The sequence below is a fragment of the Grus americana genome, chromosome 4 (genome assembly GCF_028858705.1).
Source record: "Grus americana isolate bGruAme1 chromosome 4, bGruAme1.mat, whole genome shotgun sequence".
NCBI lineage: Eukaryota > Metazoa > Chordata > Aves > Gruiformes > Gruidae > Grus > Grus americana.
In genome coordinates, this window is record NC_072855.1 from 18,785,179 (window position 1) to 18,806,336 (window position 21,158).

Genomic DNA, 21,158 nt, shown 5'->3' on the forward strand with positions numbered 1-21,158 from the left:
TATATTATGAGATTGTAGTGACTTCCTGATTCCAGATGGACTTAACAAAAAGTGAACTGAACTACACAGACTTTTGCAGTCCCCAGTCCAGTGTAAGTAAACAGTCAAAACTAAGTAATAGAGAATCAGTTTTAAATTAGATATTACTTTTTTCTGAGTTAGGTTTCTTATTCTTTTTGTTTGGGAATATTACACAGGATGTAAGAACAACATAATATTTCATATTTTCCTCAAACAGTGAAAATTTGATGTGGATTAAATTTGTCAGAGATACAAACCTCATTTTTCACTACGCCTGTTAGAAATTCCCAACAGAGGCAACTTGGAATAACAGACCAGTTGACAGAACATTGCTTCCTAGTGAGAGCTATACTCCATATATAACACCTGCCTTCATAGAAAAAAGTTCATATTTTGCTTTTTATCTTTTCATTTTTCAGCCACAGTAAAAGAAACACATATTTAGCATTTAAAATGTGGATCTAAATTAAAGAATTTAAAGAATTAACTTGCTTAGAGTATACCTGTCAAAACAAAATCTATGCAGAAGCACTAAGAAATAAATTTAATAGGCAATAAATTACAAGTGCATGAAAATTAAAACTGAAAAAATTCCCCCTCCAAATCCTGTCCAAGTGAATATCCATTGCAAGCTCCTTTATAAATAAATTGTTTACATTGAAAAAATATATTAAAAAAAAAAAAAAGAGTTGCTTTGAAACCAATTTTTAAAGGGTGGGGTTTTTTTTTTTCCCCAAATAAGGAAAAATGATCCCATGTCTGGCTTACTCTTTACTTGATTTTGTAGATACCGTGGGAAGATCACCAGAACATGTATAAAGACAAACCGTGCACTGTTACTTGAAGAGACTGAGTTTCATGGTCTTTCAAGGGTTTTGACCCATATGACCGAGAATGTGATGAGAAAGCTTAGCATTCCCAATGATAATTTGTTTGGCTGGAAGAATTCCACTTTTCCAGGAACAAGCAGTTTCTGTGGAGGTTTTGCTGTACTAAGTAAATAACTGCAGTTAATCTCATCGCTTACTTTGGTAGAACAAAACCATAAAGATGGTTGGGCATTTAGCAGCAGGGCAGTAAATGTAACAGCAGAGTAATTTTTGCTTAGCATTTGAACTACTAAAGACTGAATGCACAGATGAAGAGTTATAGTCAGCAGACTCAGGGAACACAAATCAATAATCAGAGTTACAACATGCAGAAATTTTTGGAGCCTTCTCCAAATAGCCTGATAGAAAATGTACTGTGTCATGCAGAAACTATAAGCAAATTCCTTCAAAAATGACTGTTGCTGCTGAAGAAGAGCAAAAGTGCTTCACTTTCCTTATAAACTAAGCTTCGTGGAATAACCAATTAATTTATACAAAACATTAGTCACCTATGACACACATCCATTTTGGGGGGACCACTGTAGAGAAATCATCACAGCAAGAATTTACTTTTCTGAAATATGTACAAGCATAAGAGATCAAAAAACCTGATTCTTGAAAATTCTTTACCAGATATTCCTATTACTTTTTTTGCCTCTACATATATTTCAGACTGCTTTAAGATTTAGCTCTCCAGTACTCTGAAATGTTTTAGACTGTCTTATCCGCTGTTTTACACTGTCTTGCAATGCTGTATTCAGTGGCGCTTGACACCCACCTTCCACCCTTAGGTCTGACTTTTAAAAATAGGAGGCGAGCGTGAAAATATTAATGTTAATTAAACTGCATTTTAGGAGTAAGATGGAGAAGGGATCGTAAAAGTACAAATTTTGTTTGCTTTATTGGAGACAACTGCCAGGGGAATGGAAAATGGTTAAAAGAGCTAGCTGGACAACGGGAGTCAAGTCAGTTGAAACAGTTCAAATTCTGCTGGAAAAATGAGTCATGTCTTCCACAGAGAGGCAGGGAGGAAGATTCAATTATTGGTCAGACTGGCTGTCTACTTCCAGGACATCTCTAAGGCGGCTGCCCAGGCCATTCCTCCCCTGGGATGCCGCTTCCCGCGGAGGGTTAGGTAGAGCTGAGCCGTCCCCAGGTGGCCCAGCTCCGCGACCCTGCCGCCAGCGCTTGTGAAGGGACTGGAGCCCGTTTGTTCGGGTTGCTCTCTGCAACCTTTCACCATGGTAATTTAGGGTCACGTCCAACCTGCCCCTGTCAAGGGGAACTGACAGCTGACGGAGGTGGCTTCACCCGCGTTGCTCTTGGACAGCCGTGCTCGGTGGCCCGTACGCCGCGTGGCTGAGCGTCTGGGTGGCAGCCTCTGTGCTCCAGCTGGGGAGCCTAGCAAAACCAATTACCTTTGCTGAGCTATTTTTCTCTGCTAGCCTATGACCAAGGAAAGATTAAAGGTTGCAGAAGAAGCCAAGAGGTGATTTTACTACAAATTAATTGCCCAGAAAGGTAGATTTCTTCACAGCTGTTATAACAGTTGGCCACTGCGACACAGCAGTTTGCCTAAGGGATTTGCTTAAACCAAAGATGTCTTTCAATTACTGTATACGTGCTAGTAAAAAACAAAACAAAATGAAAACCAAAAGGTAATTAATATTTTATGGTAATAAATGTCTCATTTTGAGAATGCAATTTTGTGAATGGATAAATTTGTGCATCGTCTGAAAAGGAGACTGAAAATCCTTTAACATTTAATTATTTTTCTCCTCACAAAAAAGTTCTTCATTATTAATAGGTCGTATTAAACTAACAATAGCAAGCAGACAATTGCACTCCGTAAAACACAGACAGGTAGAAGCTGACCTTTATACTCTGAAAAACAGTAATTTATTCACATTAGCTGAAGATTATTGTTTTGCTGATAACAATAAGAAGGACCTACTCTGCATTTCTTATGTATTCTAAACTCCTGGGGACTTTAACAACGAAAATTATATCAAGGGTTCTTCACAGGGAAATGGGAATTGGCAGAAAATGCAGGACACACCCCAAGTAGCTATACAGTATGAATGTACACTGTGAACTATCACAACTGTGTTTTCTTGTTAAAAATAGATTTACATGAAATAACTATTCAGAAAAATAACGAGCATATGGTTCACTGCCTTCATTTGAATGTGACAGGTAAAATGCTTCAGTGTGTATTAACCTAATTTAAAACAATGTTACAGAAGGAGTAATGGGAGATAGGTGTTTTAACCTAAAGTTCATTCAGGTTGTACTGAAAATATTATTTCTAACAGTCTGTGCTATCTGAAATCGGCTTTGGTGCTGAAGTGTTACATGGCATTGCACGTATTTTAAATACAAATAGGAAAAGGGGAGTAAAGAGGTTATCTGTCTCCAGAGCAACATATCCCGCACACATCCCGGGCGCTGCCGTACCCCAGCTCACTGGTCGGTGGCCTGGTTGGCTATTTGTCATATGGAGCCAGTATCAGACCAAAGGTTAAAGTGTGGTAGGATACACCTTTAAACGGGTGCAGAGATGCCTTGTAGATCCAGGCAGTGAACAGCTACAGGAAGACAAGGCAGCAACACTCTGCAGTACCCACTGCTCAGAGACAACAGAAAAGTCTAATCCAATAAATATTGACAGAAGTTGTACCTTTTCAGCAAGCTTTGACAATGACCTTTATTCTTCAATTAATTAAATCAGCTTAGTTCTCGAGATTAATAATTAGTCATACTTTCTTTTCTCCTTTTTTTTGTGATACTTTTTAATTAGAGTCCCTAGTGGTGTTTCAGGAATTTGTGGACAAATATTGTCTTGGTGGCTAACATTTACAATACTTAGATCATTCTTGCTCCAGGAAGCTTTTTTTGTTCTTTATTACAACGTACAATAACAAAATAAATCACTGTTAAAGGGTTCTGTAAGCAATCTTCAGATAATTTTCACTCAACTTCTACATTTTAAATAGGTCGATGCAGTATGGTTCGAAACTATGGGACTGTCACGTGAGGTCTATGACATACATGAACTGAGTCCTGCTTTCCTCCTTTGAGCCTAGTACACTTCCACTGCGTACCACAACCTTCATAATCCAGTACTGTATAGTCATAATTATTATTAGTCATAATAATTTTCAAGGAGAATCACTCCAGTTAAGCCCAGCCCAGCCTTTCTCATGAATCTGCCCCTTCCAGGAGCAGTTGCAAATCAACATTTGAATTCATTTTTGCAATTTATTTTTTAATGTCCTACTACTTTTAGGAGGGTAAGGAAACAAAACATGTAGTATCAAAAAAAGGCTACTTCTATTTATTGATTAAATAAAACACTGTCTGCTACCATCACATTAAGAAATGCATTTTTAAAAAAATTAATTTTAACTCTCACTTTAATATAACAACTTGGCCTTTAACGTATTGCTTTCATAGAAGACAAGAAATAAGGTATCACTAAGCTACTCGGAGGTCGTTCCCTTCCTCTCGTTTGCAATTGACAAACGTGGTGTTTCTGAGAATCACAGGGTGACAGCTATAGTGATTGAAGAAAAATATCTATACTTTTGATTCTAATTTAAAATAGCACTTTCAGAGATACTTTCTATCTTCTATCCTGCTGTTGAATGACAAACACCTGATTGGTGTCAAACATAGGAAGAACTGACAGGCATCAAATGGAATGTAGTTATTGAGCATTTAGTGTCAGTTAATCTTCCACAAAAGAAGTTGAAGCAGCTGATTGCTAGCTGAAACTATCACAGACTAATATTTTGGAGGGTAACAGAAATTTGCAACTAAAGTGAAAAAAATATCTGCAGAAACAGTTTCTTAGAAAATCCCAACATCTATTGCAAGAACATAATCATAGCACTGTGGAAAGTAAATATGCAGTGCATTTGCATTTTTCATTACTCATAGAATTAATTTGTTAAAAGTATCATGTAACATGATTCATGTCATGCACTTGATTGACATTTACACATTTAAAGATATGGTAATTCAAGGAAGATTTCCCCAAAGTATGCCAGTCAGGAACTCATTTTAATTGTCATGCAATTACTATACATATAAATTACTCAGGTTGCTCTCTGTTGTCATCGTAAAGCAATGTTTCAGAAATGGGAAGTTTATTAATTGGGGGGAAAAAAAAGTGCGAGAGGAGTCATACACATATACAGCTGTACAAAAAAATCAGACTGCAATTTGGGTCTTTATAGATGAACATGACGTTCGGGTACTATTGACTTTCAACTTCTGACTTATTCTGAGGTCTTAAACAGTTCTCTGTGGCTTAACTTCTGTACAAGCTTAGTATAATTATTTTCAAAGAGTTTTCCACCCTGCTATTTAGGCAGACAGATATGGGTGAAAATTTCAGAAGAGGCGAGTTCTCACATAAATGTTCTCCGTTAGGAAGGGCCCACTATTATGTTTTTCTGGAACCTGGTTTAAAGAGAATTTGGTACTTCTGTCTCTTTTAAACCTTCCATAGTCTCGTCTTGAAAAGTGCTATCCACTTCGGATGACTAGAGGATAAATTTATATTAAAGGAATACATTTGGGATAGGAACCTAGAGATTTGAAATTAGTTTGTATCCTCCTTTTTTTCTTCTGCTATTCTTGCAAGTTTTGGGAATTAAAAACATTATTTACATGTAAAATATTTATCAAATATTAAAGCAGATATTAAATAACATAATCAGAAAACAATAAATCAGATGAAACTTGACCATCTTCTGTCAATTCACATTCCTATCACTCCCATGAATATTCCCGAGTTTCAGTTATGTGAAAACTTTACATTTTCACTTTCTCTCCATAATCACTAAAGGAAAATAAACAAAACCTCAGTTCTAACTTATTAACTTATTCTTCCTTCCTCCTTTTCATAATGAGCCAGAAAGACTTATAGCAAAAACCCTCTATTTATTTTTACAGGAAGTAAGGTTTCAACTCAGAGAAATATTTTGCAAGAAGACCACAACTGCAAAGAAAGCAATAGAAAATATGAATGATATTGCTTATCTCCTAGAATATCTGAGTAAAGACAACACTTCTTTTTTCCCCACTCATTTTTATAATTAGACTCTCTAGCCATTCTCAAATACACTCCAAAGCAGAAGCAATGCTCTAATTTATGAATTCAATTATAATAGGATTAAAGTAATAAAACTACTATTAAGTTCATTTTTTCTCAGAAATGTGCAACTGCGTAGTACAGTAGTAATACACTGTGAATCACTTGGTGTTAAATAATGTTTCTTACTGCCTGCAGGGTAAGACTAGTCTTTATTGAAATAAGAAAGAGGGAGATTATTCAAAAAACAACTCTATGAAAACTGTTTTCTCAGTGTGAAGTAGTTTAATGTAGTTTCCAGGCAGCTTCCTGGCTGAGTACACTACACTCCACATCAAACCACCAAAACCTTGGATAACTTAACCACCAGGGCACGTTCTAGATCTGCCTGGATTCATCTTACTGAAGAGGTTGATCATACAACTTAAAAGGACTAAAAACCATCACAAAAGACAAAGACTTTCTGCTGAGGATAAATAGCATACAGAGAACCACCAGTGCTTAAACAGCGTTTTCATACGTAGGTGTCTAAACTGGGTCACAAAGGTCAATATCCAGGAATTTGAAGTGGCCTGATTTTCAGAAGTTTCTTCTGAAATCTCCCACAATTCTTAGTTCAACACTTCTAAAAACCAGAGCATCTTCATTTATATTCCCATATGGCCAACTATAGGCTCCTTTGTTTCAAAGCAGTTGTTTTCCAAATGTTCATTTATCATCCAACATAGTAAATAACTATACTACTTTGGGAAAATGTCAAGCACAGAAAATCCTAAACTGTTTAATTTTTTTGGTGTTGTTCCCCCTGCCCTCAGTTTCTTCCAGTTTTTGTCTGCATGGCCGTATATACACGTGCACAGATACATATACATACATTTAGTAGAAGAGCAAAAAAGAGCAAGAGCTCTAGCTTGCTTGCCCTGAGCCTGTGAAGTCTGTTGTAATTGTCCTTCAATCTTACCTACTCTTAAAAGACTGCTAACATCATCAGGTCCTTAACAGACCCTGCTGTGATTCCTCCCTTGCGGTTCCCTAGCTGTTTAACTCTCTTAATGAATTAACCCGTGATAGTTCTAAGCCCTCTTTAAAAACTGCATCCAACAAGTGCTTCCACCGCAATGCCTCCAGGCCTGGCTGTGACCAATCTATATAGCACACGCAAAATCTCCACTTGCCTTTGCATGATGTTACACACAAATGTTGGGTCATTCGCCACCTCCTCAGCTCTGGGGAAGGGTTGAGGACCTGCTCTGTCCTGCTTTCTATTCGTGTAAGCATTGCGCCGAATCTCCTCTCTCTCCCTCCCGTCAGATGTCCCCGATTAGGATGCCATGCAGTGCGAAGAAAAGGTGAGCTGCCATAAATATTGACCTGCTGCTACTTGTTCCTTCTCGGCAGCAGAGAACTAGAAATGAGATTGCTGCTCCCTGAGACGCCAGCCTTCTCTCTGGCTGCTTCTGAAGCAGTACAAATAGAAACAGCCCTTGAACTGTAAAGCCTTTGGGCAGAAACTCTCTTATTTTTAAAAAAATAACTAATAGAATGGATGCAACTGCTGTCTCTGGTTATACAAATAATATAAAATTGCACAATTTAGTAAAATTTATACAAGCGATAATTTGCTAGTAAGGATTTTACTTAATTGTGACTTTTTAGATGCTTCTATTCAAGCGTTCATCCATAAGATACATGTTTAACCTGGCACAGATAGGAGAGATCTGAATAAAAGCTTTTAATAACACTATTTTCAGCAATTTCCTCTCCATTTGGAAAAAGCTAGAAGCACAAATTCATGGTAATATATAGGTACACAGTGAAGCATCCGTTTACTGGTATTACTTTGAGGTTCTCTACTTTTATAAAAACAGCCTATACTTTTGTGTTGATTGCTATATTCGGAATGTGCTATTTTTTTGCACAATACTCTGCTGAGAGAATAAAGTGATGGACATGTGTAACCTCTGAAGAAATCAGCTGGAATTTTATCTAGTACAATGCATTAGACTTGTTCATCTGACAAAAGCAAGTAGAAAAGTTACAGTTTTCTGATATATCTGAGGATCAGGGGCTGAATCCAATCCCAAAATGATTACTGCAAGTTAATTGATTTGGCTCCATTTAGTGACTTCAGTAATGAGGATGTACAATTGCCCAGAGGGAGAAAGAACTGGAAACAAAAATATTTTTTTCAGTAATGTAAATCATATTACTTATTATTGAAATATAACAAAGAAGCATTTATTTGCAGTGCATCATTATTGAAATACAGCAAGGAAGAGTCTACCTGCAATGTCAACCTATAAAATATTTTCCTTCAAGTTATTATTTATAATTTATTTTACAAGTTTAAATTAAAATGAATTCTATTTTTCCACTTCTGTTTGGGAAGACAGAATCCCATAGAAAATTTCCACACTTCAATAACAAAATAGCATCTTCTACTAAAATTAAAAGTGCATTTGTACTACAAATATGTTGTATTAAAAGACTCCTCACATAAGAGATTGAGAAATATGGCCTGTATTTTGAAATATTTAAAAAGAAATACAAATCAGCAAAGACTTTTCTAAATTTGCAGCCTGTGAAATACTGCAAACCCATCTACTTGCACTTAATCCACCAAAACTTGAAATATAAAATTATTTTCCATATATATATCATTGCATATGTGTATATTTGTATTCTATGTGATCCATGTCTCAAAGGAGTGTATGCCTCTCTATACATATATACATATGAGTTCAAATAAATTATATTGCTCATAATAAAGAAAGAAGAAACACCAGAGTTTGCATTAAAAGGAATAGGTTATATGAAGTGTTTATAGCTGAAGAAAGCATATAGGAATACAACAGAAGATACCCTACCATAACAAACTTACTGTAATTTAATTTACAATAGATTTTTATTGGAATCTGAGATGCAACTATCTGCTTTCTCAACAAGAAAAGAGATAGTATTGGTAGTTAAAAATAAAGTTTGGGGAATTGACTGATGCCAACACATTTCTGGTTGGATTCAGAGTGCTCAACAAGTCGAAGCTATTTATAACCCTATCGCTCACCATGATCAAGTTCAAACTCAGACTCCTAGTTTTGACAGTGAGATTAAAAGAGATTTATTGATGTGTGTCTCAGTACCCAAATGGCCTCACTACTCTAGCTGCTAACCTGAAGTAACTTTTACACTATTTACTCTCACAACAGCCAGTGAGTTAACTAGTATAATTTTCACCATTTTCTAGAAGATTTCCTAAGGTCACAAAAGAAAGAAATCTTAATGAGGGTTCCTGAATGCCAACCCAGCTTTCTTACTATTTAATTGTGATTCTTCTAATTATGTAATTGACATTGCTGATAATTGGTACCCACCTGACAGAGAAATAATGAAGTACCTTAAACCAACTGAAACTACAGAAGAAACATAGGGAGAAGCTGAATGCAGATTAGCCAATAGTTTAAGGATAATAATTATATATATTCTTGTAAAAAATAGCTAGCAGTAACTATTTGAGTTTAAAAAGTACCACTGCTCTACCACCTGTTGAACGATAGTGATATCTTTCACCAGGAGTGATATTTCACATCAAGTAGAATATTCTTCTGTTGCCATCGCAGAGGGAGAAATTCTGATTATTGCTTCATAAATATAACTTTGCAAGACAAACGCTGACCTACCCAGTTTGTCTTAGCTCCAATTTCATGATGACATGTAGAATCTAGAACTCCATCTTTTATTGAGAAACAAAGGAATCTAAAGAATTTACACTACAAGAAGGATAGAGATCAAACTGCTAGTACATAGGTTAAACATTATAACTGCATTTTTCAGGTCTAGCTAGGCTGAAACAAGTGCTTCTGTCATTGTGGATATCTGGAGAGTCACAATTTAGCAAGGTGTCCCCCATTAGATCACAGGGGAATATAATCCTCCTTTTTTGAGCATGGAATGCTATATTTCCTCTCCTTGCACAGGAGTACATGCTTAAAAGTGATGAACACATGGCATATAAAAACCTGATTCACTGAAACTCATAAGCCTTTATATTTCCTTTCCCAATTATTCTATTTTATTTTAAATTTGTTTTGAGGCCCTCCTTACCTCACTACTTATTTGCTTGGTGATAGATCACTAAGCAAACTAGACATTTTTTCCCCCTTACTCCTCAACCATCCTCTCTCCTCTAATTTCTCTCTCCCACTCTGAACCCAGCAGTTCTATCTGCAAGGAACAAACCACCTCTGGGAGCACCACAAAACAGTAACTGAACTGCTGCACTTCATTTTGGTTTGACTCATTTCAGTGAAATTCGAGCAATATCCTTCTGACTTTCAAAAGCCCTGTTGTCTGAATAATGATTTGGTTCATGACATAACTCATTCTTTCTTGAGCGATTAGTGGCTGAAAATAAATTGTACCCAAAATATGGGCAGATGTCTATCAGAAATATTCAAGGTCTGTTCATCTATATACATATCCAAAAATCAGGCAAATGCACATATGGAATCCATCCATTTACTTACAAGCAAATATAAAATAATCAATCTGCACAACAGCCTGCCATTTTAGTATGGAAATACAGACTATACAGCAGTAATATATTTTACAGACAAGTAATGAATTTATCAGTAATAACAATATTTTAAATTTTGATTTTTTAACATTAAAAGTGACCTACTTGCACCTATATCAGACCTTCCATTACACAGTTGTCCCCTTGGGATACCACAGCCATTAAAAGATAATTAGTCTTGAAATTTGGTACACAAGGTCTCAATTTTAGATTATTTCTCTCTCCTCAACAAATGTTGAACAACACACACATACACACATGCACTCAATCAACTGTTAGGGTATTTCTAAAAGTTCATAGACTACAGACTTTGGAAGGGCATATTACATTTCTATAAACGAACAGTCTGATTTGTGCTTCTTTATACTGCTATAGTAACATGAAGCAGTTATGCAGCATTAAGTGTCCAGATGAGACTGCAAAACCAGCATTATGCCTGCTTTTGCAATTTTTCCCAAAGGTAATTCTATAAGTATTTTTATTATGAGCTAAAATGCATACTAGACAATGAAATTAGAGCATAATGGCTTTAAATTATGTTATTAGCTTTGCTTTGCAGGGAACAGATTCAACTGCTTTGTAAATCTTGGTGTTTCATATAGATCTCTACGTAATCCAAATACATAAATCCCTACAAAATTCACTATCTCCCATGTCTCATTAATATCAAAGAATTCTGGTCAAAAACTGCGTCAAACAAGGAACAAATAATTTAAGAAGTCGAGAGACTTCTTAGTCAAAGGTGACTACATTATTTCTACATTAGTGTACTATTATGGATTTTTTTTTTCATTCAGTCATTTCATCATTGTGCATATTTAATCTTGTTCTATAATGTCACTTTAGGCAATGATTATTTATGTCTTTATAAATATCATATCCTACAGTAAAGCCTTCTAGATTCTCAGCCCTGAAATACAGTAGTGATTAGGCAATGCTTTTCTCTCCTCACCTATGCTCAGCTGACCGAGTGTAGTTATTTTTCAGAAGCATACTTTGTCATACCAAATCTCTGTCATCTTAAAATGAATTATTTTATGTGGAGCTACATTTTAAAATCAGCTTGAGCCTGAAGCAGTGTCAGAGTGCAGAGGGAAAATGCATAAGCGGGGCATTCTGTTGGAAGGTCCTGGTATCCAGGCTCTAGGATGCACACTGGTTAGATACAGACTTTATTACAGGTATCAAATATAAGTTACTTATCTTTACCTGGGTTATTTTTCTCTATATACTGGGAGAAAATACCTCATTCCCTTTCAAAGGATGTGTTGTTTTGGACAGCAATGGCTGTTATGATTGAATACTGAGTGCTCTCTGTGTCATCTTTCCTTCGCCTTCTGATTTCCATTGTTGATAAAGAATCCATTTACTTTAGCATTCTGCAATAGTCAGACGGAGCGTTGGTCACAGTTCATACATGTAGTACATCCTGATAAAACCTAGTACTCTTTTTCTTCTCCGAATGCTAATTCAAACACATTTTACTCCAGTTGCTTCTCGAACGTTTGTACTCAACATAGGTATTATTCATAATATACTTGAACAATGACAGTAAAACGGTGCTGAGAAAGGGGCACCTGACCTACTATGGAGGGAAAAGCGGTAAAAACACAGACAACTTTGGATGAATGATCTGCTTAAGATGAATACTCAGCACCTCTTGAAGAAAGTTCTAATGATGCTCAAAAGTAAATATGACTTTGCAAAGAGAAAGGAGAAGCTGCCCTACCTGCTTGCAAATAGTCCCTCAGGCTAAAATGACTATCTCTAAGAACATTTTCTTGAAAAATATCAGGACTAGAAAGCTAAAAGTCCAAGTGGAGGATCCAATGATTGAGGGGTAAGCTTCCCGCAGAACAGCGTGGCCGAAAGGAATCCTCCCCAAGTTAGGATGTAAATATACTGTGTGATCCTGAGCCAGAGAGTAAAGTTTCAGTACAGTGGGTGAGTGCATACTAAATTTTATCTAAGCAGTCCAGAAAATTCATAATGCCTGATCCTCCTATGAACTCTCATGTGAAGAGACAACACTTTAGTTTATACCAGTATTTTTAACATATTTTAAATATCTCTCTCCACTTTTCATACTACAATATCTAAACTTTGAATTCAGACTGATATGGATGTAAAAATGACCTATTCCTCAGTGATTCAGAAGATCTGGATGTTAAAATGCCCTGGAGAAGTCCATGGAAAGTAGTTTGGTAAAAGCAAATGTCTAGATTGATGCATTATGTCCCTGGTTTTGACATGAAAGGATGAGTTTGCTCCTCTTCATTTATCAGACACGTTACTTTACACTTGTATGTCCTAAGTGCATCTTTCCATTAGGTCCAGGTAGGAAAGCCACTAAAGTAAAAGCAAAACAAAATCCTCAGTTTCAACATAATTATGTCAAGATTATATTCTTCTTACACAAGAAGGTTAGTCAAGATGGTGCTTGCCAAACAAAATTGTTCTCCTAAGCCTGAAAGAGCCTATTTTTGGAGGGAAGGTAAAGAGTAAATAGAACATCTTCAACAGCCTTGAGCTAGATCTAACAGAGAGTTACAAGTTTCAGTAAGTTTCAGCCTGTCTTGCACCCAACAGAAGTGTACAGAAACATACACGTGCAAGAAGACACATCCTTATAAATGAGCATATTCTTGTTGAAATTTGCATCTCAATTTTTACACCAATTCGAGACTGGATTTAAAGCAGCTACTTAATGCAGTTTTGCATTTGGTCTGAAGTAGCTATTGGCTGCTGTGCAAACTACAGATGCTTCTATACGACTTTTCTGTAGTGACCTTGAAACCAGAATCTCTGTCAAGATTTACAAAGGGGACTGGGGAAACACCCAAAGAAAAAAAAAAAAAAAGAAATCCAGTTTGTTCATCTCTGAGGGTAAGAGTTATGTTTCCAGAAAGGTAATGTTTGAATGTTAACACCTTTCATCTAGCCATATTCAGCAAATAAACTATGTGCACAGGTGCTGATACATTTGCTGCTGAAGGAATTATTAGTTGTCGTTTCTGGTGTGAAATATTCACTGATGATCACAGGAAATGCAACACTTCTGTGTACCTTGATGCCATGAATTGGCGCTGGGATATCAGCATCCATGAACAGAATTTTTTGAACTTTTTTAACTTAATCAGAAGAAAGTAGTTCCCTCAATCCTACAAGTGTCTCTGGAGAAGAAAAAAAGACAAGTAGGAAGTGGACATTTCACCGTGTGAAAACTGAACAGCTTACTGATAGCAGATCCTAATTAGGTGTTATAAGCAGCTGCTGAGAGAAGGCAAGGGGACATGTACTGCTGTGTGGTGTCTTCCTCGCCTTTCTGTCTGCTGTGGAGTTGTGCTACATTGCATCTCATTTGCCTGAGAGAGGTGATACAGGAAAAAGAGCACCACAGAAGAGCCTCTGGGAAGAAGAGCCTGTAGCACAGCAACCAGTGCATAGGTAGGACATTCAAATTTGGATAATTCTTATCAGCCACATGTAGACAAGGAGAAAACTCCCTTGCTTTTTGGGGTTCTTTTTCTTAGAAAAAATACAAAGCAATAGAGAACTTCTCAGCAATACATCTTTCCCCATATAATTCATTTTCTGTACTCAAGACAATATTTTAAACCTTACTGGTTTTGCTAAGCCGTAAGGGTAACTAACAACATGTTAACACAGATGATTGCAGACAGACCTAACCTTATCCTCCCTGTGCTTTTAAGTATCCAAGCGAGGAAAGAAGCCACATTTTAGCATGTTAGTATGACAGAACAAATCAACTCAAATGCACTAACATGACCTCTAGACTGGAAGTGGCTTCTGTCCATCTAAATTAGATAAGAAAAAAAAAAGGTCTAAGACAGAAAACTACCTCTGTTTAAAGAATATATATCCCTTCCCCAATTTCCAAATTCTAATCAAAGCAAAAATTATTCTATTTACTCTTAAACTGACTTTGCAGACAAATATGTCTATTGATAACTATAACTGAACTGCTCTTTGCTTCGCACCAAAGTAAGAGAAACTAAGGATCAAATATTCCTACCTAGCCTTGATGGCTTATTGATTTGAAAGATGTGTAGAGACCAGCAGGTCCTACTAGCCAAAAGATTTTGAGTTTGTGGGACATACGTCAGACATGAAGTTTACATCTGAATAAGCATTTGCAAGATAATAGCAAGCTCTGGAAACGGTTAGAGATTAGTGGAAGGAAAAGGAGAGGAACAGCAGGGTCTAAAATAGATTGCAACATTGGTTGATTATATTCACAAGCAAAATAAAAACATTTCTGTATGAGGTGTTATACTTCAAAACTTAATCAATGCATGATGAAGGAAGAGGCACAAAGTTTTTCCTTTTAAAGACTTTGATCTATGCAGTCTCCTGATGTTTACAAAGCTGCTCACACATATTTGCATAAGTGGTAGCTATACAGAGAGTTTGACAGATATTCTGGACACACAAATGCAAAGTGAATCCTTCATTTTTTCACCTCTCCCCTCCAAGTTTCTGGTGGATGAATTCCCTCTAAGCCTGGTGCTGCTGCTTTACTGCTCTGATCCTGTGCTTCATTTCTGATCGCCCTCCTCTCTTCCTCTTCCAGCTGAGCAACAAAACAAAAGCTTTGGAGGGAAGCTGACCTGCAGCAAAAGTTTCAGGCAAGGAAGCTGGAGGAAAGATATTGATCGGTGTCAAACCACTTTCAAAGTAATGTAAGGAGAGGGAAAGGAGAGTTTCATTCTCTTCTAGTAAAAGAGGTATTGATTCAATTCTGTCCTTATAACTGAAATAGCTTGCTGGCTCCAATGAAGTCAGCTTTCTCCTCATTCTGGTCTCTCTTTCCTGGTTATCGGAAAGTGAAGGATGGATGAAGTTGAAGAACATAGTCCATAGCCCGGGACAAATGATCAAACTAGGTTCCCTGTCCTGCCAGATGTTGAACACTGTAATAAAACTAAGCCAACTGCCTGGATTCTCCTACTTTCCCATGGAGGAGCGAGGGCAAGTCAAGCTGCTCTTCACCGTAACTCCTTTGCTATGTAAAGTAAAGGAGGGTGGTCATCCATCATAGTGCAGTGAGATGCTTGTTCAATTGAACGTCCATTTTTGCAGGAGAGATGACTGTATGGCAAAGAAGCTGTACTGGTAGAACACTTCCAGTATCTGTGTTAAGGAATTTTTCTGCAAGTGTGATATCATTTTACCTCTGTTCTTTTTAAAAATAATACTGAAAGTGCCTGGAATGCATGATTTAGGGTATATCTCATTATGAATGACTATAAAAATAAACAATAAACGAGCTGTTGCAGTGTCACAGTACAAACAGGTTAAGGAGTAGTGAAGCTGAATCTACCTCTACACTTCTGTGGACAGAGTGGAAAAGTGAACTGGAAGGATGGAAACACTCTGATTACTTGGTCTATGATGCTATTGTGGATCACTGTAGTTCTGCTCCCATTTCTGCTGCTGACTCTTGATTTGGGCTTAGAGAAGTCGCTCTGCTGGTGGAAGCTGCCGTAATGCATCGTCACAACCTAGCTAAAATCAGTGGAGTTGTAACAAGTTAGCAACTAAGGATTTATCATTTAACTGTCTTGTCTGTCCTTTATTGGCAAATATTGGGACAAGCATGCTGCCCTATCTTTCAGTGATCTTTTCAAAATAAGTCAATATATCAGGAACATTAAGCCAAGCATGTTAAGACATCAGAAAGCCTAGCTACGGAAACAGATGTGTTTCAGCATATGCCTCATGCCCTGCCTCCATGGGGCAGATGAGGAGGGCTCATTACTCATTTTTAGTTTCAGGATCAACATTGGCCATTCAAACATGGTCCTCCTCCTATATCAACAGCAAATGTTTCCTTGCATTCAGTAGGAGAAGAACAAACCATTAGTTCTACCCTATAAAATATTCCTTAATCATTTGGGGCAGAATTCTTGTTTGAGGGTGACTACAGTGCCCAAACATGGAAGAGTTAAATAGCACAGATCAGCCTTAGGGGAACTGGAAATCCCCTGTCACTGGAGCTATTCACACGGCGGATGTTATAAATATATCCACTGTACTTTATAATGGTTAATCTCTTTACACTTAGAGATCCGTTTTATGTTGCTAGGTACTTTTGAGTGAAATTATGACATTGTCATGTGAGGAAATGCCATGGTGTTAATGAGTGCATTAAAAAAAAATATACTTCAATTGGTATATCATCTTGAACTTATTATTTATATTAAAATCAGTATAATTTCTACCAGGGAGATTTTTTTTTAAAAGTTGATTTAATACAGTTAAAATTTTCCCACAGACCTAATGGCAATATCTTTCTGTGAGAAATTAGGAAAGAGATGTAACTGTCTATCTGCTAAAAAATCAATATTGAATTTTATTCTTTTTGCCTATCTGTTACCATGTGTTATAAAGTTGAAGCTAACACATATCTAGTAAAAGGGTTTTTTAGATGTTAAAAATGCAACACATCCAGAGTATAAACAAACCCCAAAGTGGGCACTGTTATGAGAGGAAAATTACTCATTTGTTTAGAATTCATAAAGTAATTTTACAATTCCATAACCATGCATCCTATAGTAACACAGCAAATGTTACACATTCTAACCACATACAGTTTTAAAGATGATTTATTTCAATAGTTCAGTAACTATAAAAGTGCTGTGTTAAAGATCTCACATTTTATCAGCACGCTGAACAATTTTATGAAGTGATGATGTGAATGTATATCCATCAAAGGTCCTATTCCATGATGAAAAGTTAATGTTTCAGAAACCTGAAGTGTTCCTCTTGGCTGTGTGATTCTGACGGAAAGCAGTTACACAGCAAAAAGGATTGGTTTGGGTCCACACGTACAAACATACTGACAAAAGCGAGTATTTTTTGAGCAAGGGCTTCAGTGAGTGAGTAGCTTTTGTTTACTACAGCAGTCCACACCAGACATTTTGTTGAAAAGTTGACAGCGAAAGATCTCATTAATTACTGACCTGAAATAGCCTATTTCTATAAAATGTGAAAAAAGCTCACTTTGTATAGGAAAAAAAAAAAATCCTATTAAAATTAGTGTGAAGCCCTCTTTGAGAGTAGATGAAATGATATGAGCTATCTGGTAGAGCGCAGACAGGAATCTGAGCAAGCAAACAGGAATTTTAAAACATATATTAATTATATATATTTTAAATACCCACATTTAATGTTGGCATCTGTGCCTTTTTTTGCAAGGTGTCAAGCAGACTTGATCCTAAAGCTTATTCTGTAGTAACAGTGTTGCGCATTTATCCATGAAACAGATTTTTAAAACACAGATGCTGATACAGAACAAAACTCTAATTGCATCATAAATCAGAAAAGCGAAGTGTGTTATAAGCATGAACTGAACTGAGATCCACTTAACCTATGAAGTTTTGTAGCAGTGAACAGCTTTCAAAGGCAACTGACAGACAGGCGTTACGTTCACTGCTTGCAGTCTTTCTAATAAACATCCACTCACAAACACTTGGAAATTCATTGTAAAATACAAATCTTATGCTAGCGCCTACTTCCGTTTTACAACAACAAAGTAAAACCAGCAAAAGCAAACTAAGATTTTTAGTCTGAATGTTATTTTCATTTTTCAAGCCTTTTCATTTCACAGCTGATGCTCTCTAAGTCTATTTTAGCAGATCAGACACCACACCTACAAACAGCACAAACTGCGAGTGACCACTTTACCTTCTGAAAAATCAATCAGTCCCAGCAAATGAAGCAGCTTCAGAGATGCAAATATAATCACAACAATACCCACTGTTTGCAGTCCCTCCGACTCCCACTCGAGAGTCAACATTCTTCCAACAGGCAAATCATTCCAGTCTTCACACCGGTTCGCAATCAGAGGGAAATTAGAGGATTTTACCAAGAGTTTGCTCTGAAGAAAGTTGCAGTGGTGTAAAGCAGCGCTGCACTGAGCTGTGGCGACTCACCAGCCACTCTAGCTGAGACAAAACATCAGATAAAGCCCCGCATCTCATGCTTCTCTAAGCATTTGATTTCATCAGTAGCGAGTCCTCTTAGAAGGCTGAGGTGGACCACGAACCCCTGGGTATGACATTGTATCCGGCGAGCAGCATCACTTCAGAGCTCCTGGAGGAACATACGTGTCGGAGCTGGAGACTTGGCTGTGTCAGTGCCAAGAAGAGACGCTCCCTGCAAACTTGCACGCTGCTGTCAGCACTCTGCACTCCAGCGCTCCCAGACCCAGGCTTTGCGATTCTCCCTCAGCTTCGCAGCCCTTCCCCAGCTTCTCTTAGCACAATTTTTGTTAAGTTTGACAAATGACAGTTTGCTACAGACAGACATCTGTTCTCACGTGTGCTAAATGCTGCACATCAGAAAACTACTGCCCTCTGCATTAGAAAGAATAACGTTCAGAGAAACACTGTCCCTTCCTCTCCTTAAGCATCACCAGAATCTAATTAGAATCTTCAGTGGAAATGAGAATGGAAATTAAAGAAATACACATCAGCACGATCGGTGCCTCCAGCTAGCAAAATATAGTGCTGCCAAGGAGACATGCACTGCCCAAACCCCCATTCCGTAGCCAGGAAGAATGTATTATTTATTGATTGAGAAACAAAACAGTGCTTTTCCGTCTAAGGACGTGAACCCAGAAGTGCTGAACCCCGGACTCTGATATACACGAATGGGAATTAGGCATTTTCCACAGCTCCTCGGAAGATCTTCCCCAGGCTGTGCATCAGGGGAAAAAGAAAAGAGGCTTATGATCCCAGGTGATTTATTGGATAGACTGTGTAAAACTAATTGTCCTGTGTTTATTAATGTGATTACCAAGAGGATAGCCAGTGTGAAGAATAGGCTCTGAGGAATATTGATGCAGCACATGCATAAATATTATAAGGTTAGGCCTAAATGCTTATTCTTCTGCCCATTCTAATAACTGAGCTAAATGTTGTACATGGGTATACAAGGCACTACAATAAAGTGAACAGAAGTCTCAGAAAAAATTATTTTAGCCTTATTACTAAAGAAACACATACGATCTAACACTAAAAACAATCTCGCAAATGATGTTCACTATCGACTACTCATCTTAGGTCGCTTAACTCTTTCCATTAGAAACAATTTTCACTAAATTTCAAGAAGCTAAGAAATTTTTATTTTTGTTCAGAAAGCCATTATATTTTAAAATCAGCATAACTGCAATTTGTAATGTTAACAATCTATTGTTTATAGACTACCAAGTAAAGGAAAAAAAATATAATCTCCGATTTACTATCAACTTTTTTTGTTTTTCTTTGAAGGCTGTCTGTATTGAATTACAATAACTAATCGGAGTCACAGATTTTTCCATATAGGCAAGACTCTAGAATATGCTTGCTTTTTTTTTTTAATTTGAAAAATCATGTGTGTACTTCAGTTAATTTTAGGTTATATCTAGGCAATATATAAGCAACAATATTCTTTGATTTTGCTCTTCTGGTATTTAATAGTAGAATGTAATGAATTCTGTACTATTTATATATGCTCTCAATCTGAACGTCAGTTCCTTTCCCTATTAACCTGTAGAACTAAAACGGTGTCTAAGAGGAAAGCACAATAAAAATAAATCAAACCAAATACACCATCCCACATCTGCACCTTCCAAATGTCAGTAGCTTTGCCCCATACTGTAAAATAGTTATTCAATACATTTTCATGTTACTTTCTATTCCTTTTAAAAGAAAATTGACATCTAGTTTCCTCTTTTCAATTTCTTGTTATTCCGTATCATCTCATCCTTTTGAGGGTCTGACTTGTTCATCTTAACTCATTCTCATCTCTGACTTCTATTTTTTCCTTAAGTTTATTCCTATTTACTTTTATCTTTTTCTCAAATTTTTCTTCTTTTTTTCAAATGATGGGGCATGGTCAAATGTTCACGATATTTCAAGGTTTAATGTGATCCCAGGATGGGAACTTTGACCCATATTGTTTTACAGGCATTACAGAAACAATAATCCTAATATAATGCAAACAATCACACTGTAACAGTGAAAGAGACCTTATTTATTGTTAATAAACAGTATCAGGGAAAATATTAAAATGGAGAAATCTGTCAGTCTACATTCTCCTTTCACGCAATAGGTCCAGGCTACCCTGTGTTCTTGAGTTGTCCACTCTTGAGAGCAGAGGCCCTTCAACTCCCACCACTGAATGTGCCAACCCACCTGCAGAAAGCCACCCAGCAAGAAGTGGTCTCGGCTATAACCACTGTTTTGTTTTCTGCTTTCACACAAGAAGAGACTTGGATCCCTTCTAAAAATGAAAGGGACAGAGATTATGAATTTGATGAGTTTTAGGGGCCAATTCTACCCACACGGCAGATGAGTTACAGAAGAATTTTTAAAGAAAAAATTAATCGGAGAACATCCAGTAGAATTAATGTAAGTGATTACGGACTTCAAAGATTACCTCAAAAAATGAAGTAGACTTTTCCTGTTGTTTGTCATGATAGGTCTCCAAGTTAGGGGAACCACATACAGACTTTGTGAATCTCTAAGTCTTAGCTCTGAAAAGTAAAGTAGTATGGAAAAGCAATATGTGGAAAGGAAAAGAAAGT

The 21,158-nt window shown here is 36.9% G+C and overlaps 1 protein-coding gene across 11 annotated transcripts in view; it reads right to left on the reverse strand.

Moving 5' to 3' along the window:
* The window catches only part of KCNIP4 (potassium voltage-gated channel interacting protein 4), a 450,983-nt gene that overhangs the window by 94,334 nt on the left and 335,491 nt on the right, over positions 1-21,158 (reverse strand). The window contains exon 1 of one of the 11 annotated variants that reach the window (XM_054824804.1): positions 18,523-18,729. The exons of 8 other annotated variants lie outside the window; for them this stretch is intronic. Coding sequence is in view for 1 of the 3 variants with exons in the window: in XM_054824799.1 (XP_054680774.1) it covers positions 18,275-18,386 (112 nt within the window). In the remaining 2 variants the exon portion in view is untranslated. 2 more of the 11 variants (XM_054824799.1, XM_054824806.1) reach the window with 2 other exon arrangements.